Source organism: Dermacentor silvarum, chromosome 1, assembly GCF_013339745.2.
Source record: "Dermacentor silvarum isolate Dsil-2018 chromosome 1, BIME_Dsil_1.4, whole genome shotgun sequence".
Taxonomy (NCBI): domain Eukaryota; kingdom Metazoa; phylum Arthropoda; class Arachnida; order Ixodida; family Ixodidae; genus Dermacentor; species Dermacentor silvarum.
Genome location: NC_051154.1, coordinates 128,671,194 through 128,684,212, shown reverse-complemented (window position 1 = coordinate 128,684,212; position 13,019 = coordinate 128,671,194). Strand labels below are relative to the sequence as shown.

The 13,019-nt window shown below is 46.5% G+C and overlaps 1 protein-coding gene across 1 annotated transcript; it reads left to right on the top strand.

Annotated features, from left to right (window-relative positions):
- Positions 1 to 7,572: 7,572 nt before the first annotated feature.
- Positions 7,573 to 11,605, top strand: LOC119450360 (keratin-associated protein 6-2-like). Its single transcript, XM_037713794.2, has 4 exons — positions 7,573 to 7,752; positions 9,913 to 10,117; positions 10,613 to 11,028; positions 11,547 to 11,605. The coding sequence occupies exons 1-3, from the start codon at positions 7,741 to 7,743 to the stop codon at positions 10,978 to 10,980; spliced, it is 585 nt and encodes a 194-aa protein (XP_037569722.1). The 5' UTR covers positions 7,573 to 7,740; the 3' UTR covers positions 10,981 to 11,028; positions 11,547 to 11,605.
- Positions 11,606 to 13,019: the final 1,414 nt, after the last annotated feature.

Genomic DNA, 13,019 nt, shown 5'->3' with positions numbered 1-13,019 from the left:
TAGAATGCAGCGTTTCCATGGATCACATTCTCTGGTATGAACAGTGTTGCCACTGGGCAGATCAAAAATTAAGTTAACCTGTGGGAGTTGAAACTGCACAGTGGAACACCGCAGTGGGGGGCTCCGGGTTATTTTTGACCAACCGAAGTTCTTTAACGCGCACCCAAAGCGGAGTGCACGAGCGCTTTCGCATTCCGCCCCCTCGGAATGCGGCCACCGCGCCGGAGATCGAAATCGTGACGTCGTAGGAGGACGCCATAGGTACTGAGCACGTACTGAGCCAACGCGGTGGGAAGAGTGTGATTGGTGCGCGTTGACATTGATGCAAAACAAGGCTGAAGAAAAGGGGGAGTTTGAACAGATGCGACCAGTTCAATACCGTGCCCTGTGGCCACTTTCTGTCCTTAACACTCGATATTGCCGCTTGCGAGTTGCCATCTTCTGTAAATTGATTGCTGGTGGGTATCGCGCAGATAAAGACTGCTTCAAGAAAGTAGACGAAACGTCAGCGCAGTGACATCGGCTACGCGACAGTCGAGTCCTTTTGCGGCACCCACCTTTTGTGTTTGATGGGGTGAACGCGAGTCCACTGGCTATACGTTCACACTACGCACGGAAAGAGCATATGCCATAGGAAACGCAAGTGCAAACGTAACAAGCGCAACTAGTTTGTTCGAACTGCAGTCGCGTGGGGCGTAAAGGGCGCAACAGTGGCACCAGAGGTAAGCGTAATAATGCATTCTTCACTCGGAAATATGTCCGTCCGTATGTAACGCGTGACGCGATGCGCTCCATAGGCATACACGGAGCCCTATGCGTGTATATACGACAATGCCTTATGACTACGTATGACTACTGACATTTTTCATTATGGCTATAGAACACCTACAGTCACAGTCGCTATAGAAAAAAATGTAGGCTACTACAGTAGGCGCGACGAGTAACGTTACTATGTTTCAGCAAAAAAAAAAAGAAAAAAATTAAGAAAAAAAGAGAAAGAAAATTTGAGCCTATGTAAGACCAGCAGATTAAAAGATTTGATTTGGTTTTACTTATAGGAAAACATATAGAACACCTACAGTAGCCGCAACAGTCAGCGCAAAAAGAAAGAAGACAGTACAGTTGTCACAAGTAAGTATATTATACGGTTACTGAAGAAAGAAAGTAGGCCACTACAGCTGCCACAACAAGTAAGTATACCATAAAGTTGGCCATGCCATATCGCCCATGCAGAAAGAAAGCAGGCCACTACAGTTGCCGCGACAAGCATACTATACAGTCGGTGCAGAAAAAAAGCTTATCACTACAGCGGCCGCAATAAGTAAGTATGTCATACAGTAGCCATATCATACAGTCGATGCAGAAATAAAGCAGGCCACTAAAGTAGCCGCAACAGGTGATAATTGATCGTGTAATTAAGCATAATCGAGATTACTTAGGGGGTACCTAAGAATAGTTATCATAAATTTATTAAGTCTAATCAGGAATAATCAGGGCAAATAAAATTACGATTAATTGAGGATAATTAAGAATAGTGAGGCCAATTAAAAGTACCTTAGGCTTAAAATTAGCCTAATGAAATTTTTAAAGGTTAATATAATTAGGCCTAATTATTTTAATGAAGGGTACGTAACATTATTCCAGCCTAATTTCAATTGATTAAGGCTAATCCGAATTGATCAAGGGTAATTAAGATAACTTAAGCGTTATTAAGTTCATTTTCATTAACTAATTCATTGATTAATGAAATAATGTTAATCACTCGGAATAATCACGATTAATTAAGAAGCAAAAAAGGAAACCAACTGAACGTCGTGGAGATGAGCAAGTGGCGCAATGCTACGCATACTTAGACAACCCCAGTTGAGTTTCTGCCTGAATCTTTTAGAGCTGCCGGAAACTTTGAAAAAAAAAAAAAAAAGGTCTCGAGAGTCTAATTTTTCTTCCTTCGTCTTCTTTGTTTTTGCATGCACAAATAATTCAGCAATGGCAACAGTTGCAACAAAGAAGCTTGCAAATATTATTGCTATATTGAGCTATGACCACTATAACTGGTCGAGCGCGCGCTGTGCGAGCAGTCACTTGGTAGCAGTGCTGCCGAACTCTGAAGCCATTTCCCCCCTAACTCGGATAAAAAATTGCCCTAGATTTCCCTAGATTTTTGCAAAATGCGCTTGTTCATTTTGTCAATATAATTTCTGGAATAATGATTTTTTGTTCTTGTTATGTTATAGACTGCAAATTGTATAGCTTAAATTTATTTCTAAGCTCATTTTAAAGTATTCAAATAATCAAGTCACTGGACTCAAGCTCAAGTGATGTCGCGGTGCAAGTTGTTATGCCAACAGCACAGCCTCGTGCTTGAAGCCATATGCACAGAAGGAGACGTCAGCACGTATATACTTTGTTGCTGTCCATATTTGTTTTGTACCTACGCCAAAGGACCAATATTACACAGAACCTTATTCGAAATGTAAGGAAGATGGGCGGCCGAACCTCCCTTACAGAATATAACACTGTCAAAACAGTGCGCCACTTCCTGACACCAATGTAAAAGGTGTAAATATTTTTTTTTTTTGCAAGCCATGCACTGACGTACCACCACTACACCTACTAGCTTCCGCGTCATTTGCTGCGAAGCACGCGGCTAATTTTTATCTTTGCTCCATTGCGAAACTCACCCAAACACATGACTCCGTCCAATGTTGCTCGGCCTATGGGCGGTTTCCGGTAAGTTTTATTATACGCGTGCGTAATCGGCTGTTTAGCGCCACGACTGCATTGTCGTGCTCGGCGCTAGGTATACGTGTCCGCTTAAGCCCACATTTGCCCATGTTGCTGTTGCAGCATGCGTTTGTCTAGCCACTCATAGATATATATTTCATCGAAAGCGCACAGATATCGACAGCCCAGCTATAGGCACGAACGGTAAAATCGCAGTAGCAGTAGTTCGTTAAAGGACCCAGGGCATCCAGATCCTACTTGGCGAGATGCGTTCACTGCATGCTGCATGAACGAAAGCACGGTGTAAGAAGGCAGGTGATCCGACGGCGGCGCGAGGCGCGGCCACTTAGTGTGACTACGCACGTCGCTGCCGCAAGGGGCAGCACCTGTTCTGGGGGCCACTTTTTCGCTCGCTTTGATGGCGCTTCTATGGGAACGCGCGGCAGAGGTGCTTTATTTCGATGCATATATGTCGTTCGCCTGCTTAAAACGACTCTATTTGGTTGGAGGAACGTCCCTTTATATTTCTGCCGACATTCCGATTGACTCCGATGCGACGAGCAGCGGCTACCTAGCAACGGCAAGCGCTGCGTCTGCTCGAGCACACGACGCGTCTCTCTCGTGTTGGAAATGACGGTATTTTGACTGTAAGTGGCATGAAACCTTCTACCTGCTCAGGATTTGGAGTCTAAATAACGAAAAATTGCATATCTTTAGGTATGGGTGTTTAAATGCTGACGGAGGTCGTAAATTATCCACTGTTGTGCCGCTGCTCCAAGGCTTCCTGAACACGTGCTGCCCCTAGCGGCGGCGCTCACTTCCGGTCACACGAAGTGGCCGCTCTCTCGCCTCAGCGCGGGCGCGCCGTCGGAGCATCTATCTTCTTACACCGTGATCGAAAGTCGTAGTTCGCACGTTAATGCGAAGGTAATGTGTGGTGACTGAAATCAAAAGACGCCATCACGTCAGCAGTTACACCGTTTCTATGCCCTAGCGCGAAATTTCCGTATTTCCACAAACAGGCCTACAAATTCCTGCATCAAAAAGGCAAATTTACCTAGAGTTGGCAGCACTGCTTCGCTGTCACATCCCGATTCGAAAGGGGAACAGCGGGGAAAGACGACGGACAGAAGGGGAACACACACCAGCGCTGGTGTGTGTTCCCCTTCTTGTCCATCGTCTTTCCCCGCTGTTCCCCTGTCGTGTATGTACCGACTAGCCCAAGCCTCCACGGTGTTGCATCCTGATTTGAGCAAGCTTTACCTTAAAGCGACACTAAAGAGCAAAGTGATTACACCTGTCTTAGTAAATTACCCCTCCCCAATGCTAAAAAAGCCACTGTTAGCTTGAGAAGAGGCCTAGTAAGCCAGAAAAGCCGTAAAAATCGAAAGACGTGTAGCGATGCCTCCTTGACGTTTCCGCAGCAGCTCACTGTTACGCCATATATTTTGAAGGCGTCTGCTGGTAGGTTTATCGGTAAAAATGGACTACACTGTATTCTAAAGGAGATAAAGGTTGAACTTGGCAAGTTTCGCAAACTTTTATTGACCCAACAAGGCCTAAGTACAAAAAAAAAAGAATACTTTGAAATTCGTGACGTTACACTCACGTACCGGCGCTGGCGCGAAATTAAACAAATTGCCCCGTGGCATTCATTTGCTATTCTAATAATCAATTTATTACAGAATGGATACCAAGAGAAGGGAAGCGCAGTCGAGGATGGCAGAAAACTAGGTGGAGTGATGAAGTTAGGAAATTCGGAGGCGCAAGTTGGAATCAGCTAGCGCAAGACAGGGGTAATTGAAGATCGCAGGGAGAGGCCTTCGTCCTGCAGAGGACATAAATATAGGCTGATGATGATGATGATGATGAATGAATATATTTTCGCGATATTAACGGAAATAGAGTTTCGAGGAATACTTTATCAGTCTGAACTGATTTAGTGTTTCTCTTTATAGGGTCAGCGAGGCCGTTACCGTCAATGCCACAATAACCCGGAAGCCACTGAAAGATGAGATCGTGCCCTTTCCCCGAAGCATGATTGTTACTTTCTCTTATTTCAGGTATCATCCGCTCGCATGCACTGTGACGCAAAGACAATGTGATGCTCTAAAGCGCTGTTTCTGAGTCACAAACACGCTTACAAGGTCTGACCACGGAGCCACCCAGACTATTTTCATTCAATTGACAAGGACGCAGGGGGGGGGGGGGGGGGGGGCATTGTAAGAGAACTTCGTTTGTGTGCCCGCACAAAGACAGAAGCTTTCTGGGGCTCTCCGTGTGTATCTACTAGCCACCTACGTACCCTGCACCCTTTGTTACTGCTCCAAGTGCGGCTAGCCTCTCCCGCGGGGATGCAACACTGCTCTACTGCCTATGGCTTGGCGTGGCACTTACGAACGCTTATCCTTTCCGTCTTGGGATGTGCGATAGACCAACGTGCGACACCTGCGCTTCTGAAGAAACTATTCAACATCTGTTGTGCACGTGACCTCAATACGACGTCCCGCGTACCTCTTTACAGACCGCGCTAAACCGACTGGGCTCTAGTAGAACATTATCTAAAACAAATATTCTTCGGCGCTGGTCACACCCGTCGATGGCGCAGAAAGCTATTTGCGTGCTACGGCAGTTTTTGAGAACACCGGCCTTAGTGACCGATTGTAGTCCTGCTGTGCCTCCTACTGTGTGCGCGCAGTGTTCGCTCTCTGTCACTTTATTGCTTTCTATTCCCCATTTCCCTTTCGGCCAGAGTAGGGTAGCAAACCAGACGCTGGTATTGTTGACCTCCCTGCCTTTTTCTCTCTCTCTTTAGTGTCTCTTTACACTTTCGCGCCTGGTTCTAGATTGCGGCTGTAATTGCTTCCGTGGTTACGTGAGTATTCAGTGGCACTGGCGGCAGGCATTGTTTATTGGACCTAGCGGATACATCGGAAGACTGCCTGTTTATTTGGCACCCATTAAAAACATAAATAAATAAATAAATAAATAAATAAATAAATAAATAATAATAAATAAATAAATAAATAAATAAATAAATAAAGGTTAAGGCAGATCGTATTTTGAATAAAATATTAAAAAACAAGACTTTATGCACAGACCACAGAATGCACTATCAACAAAAATTATGAAACAACATGCCACACGTGGTTCAGTTGCAGTTTACACAATGGGAAATTGCTGTTTATAATGTGTGGGCGTGCAATCAGACAGAACAACAGCGAAACACATAATTTACATAGACGGCCGTCAGCATTCGTAAACGGAGCCGGAAATGCTCGTTGTTGGTTTCTTACATATTGGCGAAATTCCTCTGGGCATTGCAAAGCTGCTGTAGCAACTTTGTCGTACAATGCTACAAAATAAAAATGCCTTGGGTTATTGCAGAATGTTAACATTATACATTTTGTAGAATTCTCGCTGCGATAGTCTGCACATTTTGCACAGCTATAGCAGTGCCTCCTTACGCACTGGAGCTTTTAATCCCAAATTTTCTTTAATAATTGAAACGACTATGATGAATTGCATTGTGAAAATGAAATGGCGTAACTGCTCCTTGCGTATCCAAGTAGGAACCTTATCAATTGAAACGAAGCGGATGACAGCAGGCGTAACGCCACTTGGACTTTCTCTGCAAGGGAAATTCAAAGACTCACGACCATTCAGTTTCTGCCGTCCACTAACGTTTTCAGAGTAAATAAAAAAAAAACAATCACACAAAGGGCAACAATGTAATCCTCTTTAGAAATATCTATATGAACGACACACGACAATGTAAAGTTTCAAGGCAGCGTCCTTCTGGAGAAGCGGTACACTTTCTGGAAGACAGCCTAAGGAAACTCTCTGCGCCACAGTATAACAAACTTCGTTCGAGTGGTGCTTTAAAGCGGTGTGCCGCAACATGAAGTAACGCTCTAACAAACACGCCGCCCCGCCCCTCACAAGCCCCGTGCAAATATACGGCGCTGTGTTGAGTGTCGACGAAGAGCAGATCAAGCGAAAGCGCGGCATGCTCACTGGTAGGCAGGCAGGCAGACAGACAGGCGTCGACTGGTGGGCCTAAATGGGCGCAAGGCGATGACAGCTGTCAAAGTGGTGGCATAGCCGGTCAGCATCGGAGCACCGAAGCGCTCGTCACTGCAGGGGGGGCCCGATCTGGGAAAGCTCAATCAGCGCCCATCGCGGGGTGCCCCGCGGTTTCGCGCAGCGTGGAAAGGGAGAGCGGAACCGGCGGATCTCAATGTCAAGGCTTCGGCGTGACGCTAGCCGCTGTTGGGATGATCCCTGACGGCCTGTCTGCGCATTCGCGCCCCCCCCCCCCTCCTCCCTATACCTCCGCCGCTGCGCAAAGCCGAAGAGGCGAGGCGCGTTTGTGTACGCTACTTCCTGAATCGCGGGCGCGATCAACCTGCGGCAGCGCGCGCGATCGGCGGCACGCGCGTGCATGGGAGTGCGCGGGACGTGGTCGCCGTGGGCCCTTGCGCGGCAGCTGCGACACGGAGACCAACTTGTCCCAGGCGCGCGCGTATCCTTTCTTCGTGTCGGTCCCTTTAAACGGGGGCAGCGTGTTCGCGGCCGTCTGGCGACCGAAATAGGCTCTCGCGCAGGGGCTTGTTCTCCCTCCTCTCCGGCGCGCATCCGCCGCTCGTTGGGTATTCCTCTCTCGCCGAAAAGGAGCAAGTTTACAGATTTCCCGCTCCAATGTAGATCAAGCACACCTTCTCCTCGCGGAAACGCCATGGGCTTCTGCGGCCGCCTAGTGGACTTGACCGACTATTTTTATCAAGCTTCGAAATGGACGCGCTCATTCAGCGGCGCCGCCTTCCCCCTTGCCAGACATCACTAGCCGATAAGCGTGCGTCCCCCACAGCTCCGAGCCCTCCTCGCGGCTCGGCTGGTCTTTCTTTCTTGCCCACTCTGGTATAAAACCCTGCAAGGCCACGAGAGCCTGCACTGCGAGCCGAATCGAGCAACGCACTCAGTGCTTTCCAGCGGAGCAGCTCAGGGATTGTAGCCATGAAGACGATCGTAAGTGCCAACGCGCCTCGTGCTACGGCTCACCCACCACGCCGCTTCGCGTTCCATGTGCAGCGCCGAGCAGGCCGCAGACCTGAGTCAAGGTCGCATGTTCGACCCTGTCTTCCTCAGCAGGTGTCGCACCCGCGATCGTGACGAAGGCTTCGTCGGTGGCTTCGTGGCGTTCAGTGACGGCGATTTCATTTTTGGCTAATTCTATCAATAGACAGGCCACAGATAACGAACTCATTCAACCCGTGTGAAGAACGACAGGCGAAAAGTTGTTCAGTAATTATTGCATTCATCGCATTTATATAACAAACGTTCTGTTGACAGTGAATGGGATGCGATGATTGAAAGTCAACCTTGAATATGCAAACTCATGGGTGATGATTCCAGTTGAAACAAATATTTCTTGGATAGCGTAAAAGACTTGGCTTAAGAAAGAAATTTAGGCTGGGTAACTTACCTAAGCAGATTTGATAATAGCGAGTGACTCTTCCATAAGCATGTCTGCTAAGTACTTGCCTCCTCAAGGGTACTTGGCAGTCAGCAACACTCAATGAAACCATCAGGTAAATTGGCATCAGTGAATTCGTTGACAGTAGCTACATTGAACGTGATGTCGACATTGTTTTCAATTATATATGAGGCCTGAAGTATTTTTCGACTCCTAAATTCCTCAAAAAATCAAGATTTTGCGTTGACCAGGGGATGAGCTATTTATTAGCGCTCGCGAGGGCAAATAGCCTAATCAGTGAGTGTGATACGGCTCTGTGTCTCAAGCCACGACAGGGAGAGTATGTCCACCTTTTGAGTGGTTTATTTAACTTGATCTACGTCGATTTATGGCTGATCTTACCTAGTTGTCCAGCTGTGTGGTGAGAGACAGTTGTGAAAAGGAATGGCCCTCTATTGACAGGTCGAACAGCACTGGAATTGCATTCTTTAATGTCCCTAATATGCAGTCGGCATTCAGGGCAGAACTGAAATAATCCAAGTTGACGATCATTTGTAGTACAATTTCCGGTTTCGGCTGCGATGAAAAGCGAAGACATCAGGAGCGAAGGTACTACAAAACTGAGGGATCTTGCTTTGAGTTCACCAGCTGTAATTGAACACTCCTGCTGATTCTAAGGACGAGGGTGTAGAGGAAAAAGAGAGAGGAAAGGCAGGAATGTTAATCAGCAAAAGCTTCAATGGTCACTAAGAATGCAGCTCTGTAATACGTTTTTCGACGTTTTCTATAAAGACTCAGGAAATAAGAATGAACGAGCTTGCAAGTAGCAGAATAGTAAATTTAAGGGTTGATTTTTTAATACGATCAAGAGCCTCTCAATGCTCAACGTAAGTCTGTAGCAATGGGCCCATGAGATGCTCAATAAGCCTCTCTGCTGAGGATGTCTTTAAAGAAAGACTAATTGCGTGTTAATTTTAGGAGTAAGAAAAAAAGCCCAAATTGTCCTTTATTGCTTTAGAAAAGTGAAGGGTACGCTGTCAGTGACACATTTCAATAAGTTAACGTGTCTTTATTGTGAATTACCATTTCATCCATCTTGTTCTGGCCATACGAATACTAGTAGGACTCGGCTGCTCTTGAGTAGATGAACGTTGTAACAGCGATATAGCCTCGCAGAGGTTCTGGAATAATGTGCGACTGGTGATTTGATGTTTTTTTCATGAGAAGTATTTCCTTTAAATGAATATGGCTGCTAAACTCTTTGAGCATAAAGCTGCAGTCGAACTTATGAATTTACCATCAGCGTGGATCCAGCTGTCATCCAAATAATTTGCAAGCGCTTCAAAGACATACTGACGACTCACCGTAATCACCGATTTAAATTCGTGCTATGCGAGGCTAGAACTGCCCACATTTATATTTTTACTATGGTCAGCGTTTGGGGCTAACTGAAGTGAGAACACTGAGTACCGACGTGTATCCACGCGTAAGATGCGGCTACTGCACTCCTTCTTACTATGAATGCCATTATGTATTGTTAGCGACGGAATAGATGAAAGCAAAGACTCCTAACCCTATGCGACAGCAGTCTGTTTAGGGCAGAAAGCACCTAAAGTGAACATGCAGCATGCATGCTCGACTGTAGAGTGCACTTCAAGCTTGGATGCCCGGCTCCCAAGTGGTTGTATCACGTGGTTTCTTCTCCATCGCAGGTGCTCGCCTTAGCATCGCTAGTAGCGACGATGACCAGCGGTGTGCATGGTGGATATGACATCAACGCGCTACACGCCCTGAGCGCCGTCAATTCCGGTCACGGAGGTGGCGGCGGTGGCGGCGGCGGCTACGGAGGAGGCTACGGTGGTCACGGGGTCCCCATTGTCAGAGTGGGCTACGTCAAGAAACCCTACGTGTCTATCGGTGAGCACACGCATATCTCGAGCCGATGCCACAAGGTTTTAAATGCTGCGAATTTTTTATTTCATCATCATTATTAAAATGATTTCATTTCTTTTCTTCGTTTTTTTTTTTGCATGGAAGCATTTTTCTTGGACGCTCGGGTTCATGTAAGCTCTAAATGTCCCTATCACCATCTAAAACTTGCGTTCGTGCAAGCCTGTGTCACCAGCACTAGGATTTCAGAAGTGTGATCCCCAGTTGCCCACTAGCAGATTTCGTCGCTGGTAATTGGTCACCCGCCCGGATTTAGTAGTGCCAGACTTCCCTCGCCAAATTATACCCATTATACTGGCGCATACATAAGTATTCTGCTACAGATAAAAATAATCACTCGATTAATATCGTCGATAAGGCTTTGTTACGTAATAGTGAGCGTAATACGAAATACCCAGTCAAGTTTTGTTAATGATAAAAACCATGACCGTGTTGTAATTGATACACATGTTCTACCTGCAGGATATGTGCCCAAGAAGGTGGTGAAGTTTGTCAAGGTGCCCGTCAAGACCGTCGGCATTGGCATTAGGCCTGTGCTAACCTACAAAGTTGCCCATCAAGTCAAGGTTGGTCACCCATACTTTGGATACGGACATGGCTTTGGACATGGCTATGGACACGGCCACGGCTACGGCGGTCACGGATACGGCAAGGGTATCAGCATCGGCTTTGGAGGCCACGGTCTCGGTATTGGTCTTGGACACGGATATGGTGGCTACGGACACGGCGGTTACGGTCATGGTTACGGCGGCGGTTACGGACATGGATTCGGCCACGGCTACGGCCACGGGCATGGTGGCTACGGTGGCTACGGACATGGTTTCTGGTGATTGGTGTGCGTGCTGGCGACGTCATCCTGGTCATACTCAACGGTTGCGGTAAGATACGTGAAACTGTATCTAACCCAGAGCAATAATTGCAGATGTTTCATGGACATTCATATGGGGGACACTTATATAAAAAAAAGAAACAAACAACAAGCAAGCGCACAAACAGACAAAAAGTGCATATAAGTAACGGAGGGGCCCGTACTCCATGAATCATGACTTGCATAAGTACACAAGTTCTGTTCATTTTAAGCGCAGAAAAGAAGCTGGTGACATTGCTAAAAAAAAGTAGACTATTACCTAAAAATGCACAAAATTTTAAACAAAAAGCGAAAATAACGCTTCTCATGTAAATACTGGGCTAGCGATTGGTTACCGCACAAGAACTTCTTTTCTAGATAAGTCACTGGCTCCATAATAAATCACAATAAACTACAATGCTCAGATAACGCTATCTGGCTCCGAAAGACAGCTCAGCAAGAAATACATTGTCTGGTTTACATTGTTCATGCATTGCACATAATTTTTGTCATTGATTATCGTTTTGATTTTGTTTTTCTTTATTTCAGGACAAACTGAACCTCATCTGTACATAACCTCATCCTGCTCAACTCTTAGGCTTAATACGATTATTAATAATAAAATGTGTATATACGTGTCCTTACAAACCAGTCGTCTGAGTTATACCTGCGGGGCATTACTGCGCTAAAGGCGGCTGATAGTGCCTCGCTCTCAAGTAGAACACACGCAGACATACAAAACCGTCCCAGAAAGAGAGAGAGAAAACTCTGAACGAACTCCGAAGGTAGGTACGGTCTTTCCAGACGTGCAACGTCAGTAATGCAATGGCTGAAAGCGTCAGTAGTACAGCGCGGTTTGTTGAACTCGTAAAGAAATAAGGAAAAAGACACATTCCCGAAGGTTACGCCTAACTTTGAGTGAGGCCAGGCTGAAAAGCTAAAACATTTATATTTTCCTTACACTGCGGTTAAAAGAAAATATTCTTTGTCGTCAGCTTTTTGGTTTGCATTAGCAGTAATATAGTTGTTATTGATAAAGGATATAGCATCGAGGTATCAATCGAGGTATCAATCGAGGTATCAGTGCTCATTGCCTCACAGCAGGGAGTCTAAAGCGGCCTCCCTCCCCCACGTGAAGGATGAGCGTGTGATACCAGGGGACGCGTAGCCACGTTTGTAGGCCATCGCGATCTGCGATCTTGAATGCTTGCAGTGGTCTGGGCGGCGTAGAAATGTAGAGCAATCCACTCTCTACATTAGAGAACGAGAGCACCTGCTTGTTATTGTCTATGCAAAACAGAAGCAGAAAGCACGTGTTGCCGATCTGCTAGTCGTTTGAGCTTCTCAAGGCGCTCAAACGGCCCAGCGCGAATTATCGCGGCAGCGAGAGAGTTATCGTAGAAAAAGAGAAAGTGGATAATTTATTTTAGGAAAAGCAGAGAGGTCGGCTTGAGTTAACTGTCATTCAACCTGCTACCCTCATCAGGAGGAAGAGATGAAAAAGAAGGGTATGGGGAAACATTATGAGGGCCGAAAAGAGAGAGAGAGAGAAAGTAAATGAGAGGAAGGAAGGTTAACCAGGTTACACCTGGTTTGCTACCCAGCCCTGGGGGAGAGGGAAGCGGGCAAAAATGGAAAAACAAGAAAAGGAGACGAAAAGGAAGAACAAGTGATGCGCGGGCGCACACATAACAGCGTTCACCGAGCTATCAAATGGGGTCGGAGAGCTCGATCAGTTGACTTCAAAAAGTGCAGCAGTGCTCTTTTGACCCTCTGCACGGATGACGGTCGAGGTCATGGTCCCAGTATTTGCTTCTTCCGCCGCGCCCTGTCGTCTGGTCGGCTTATAAAGCGGCACGCAATGTCTGTCTTTCATTTTCATTATAATAAGATATGTTGGATCGTCCCATCGCAATCACAAGCGCTGCACGAGGCACTGTCCATCATGCCGATAGGAAAACTGTATGCGTTTGTCAAGGTGACGCCCAACCACAAGCGACACAGTAAAGGTTCATCGCATCA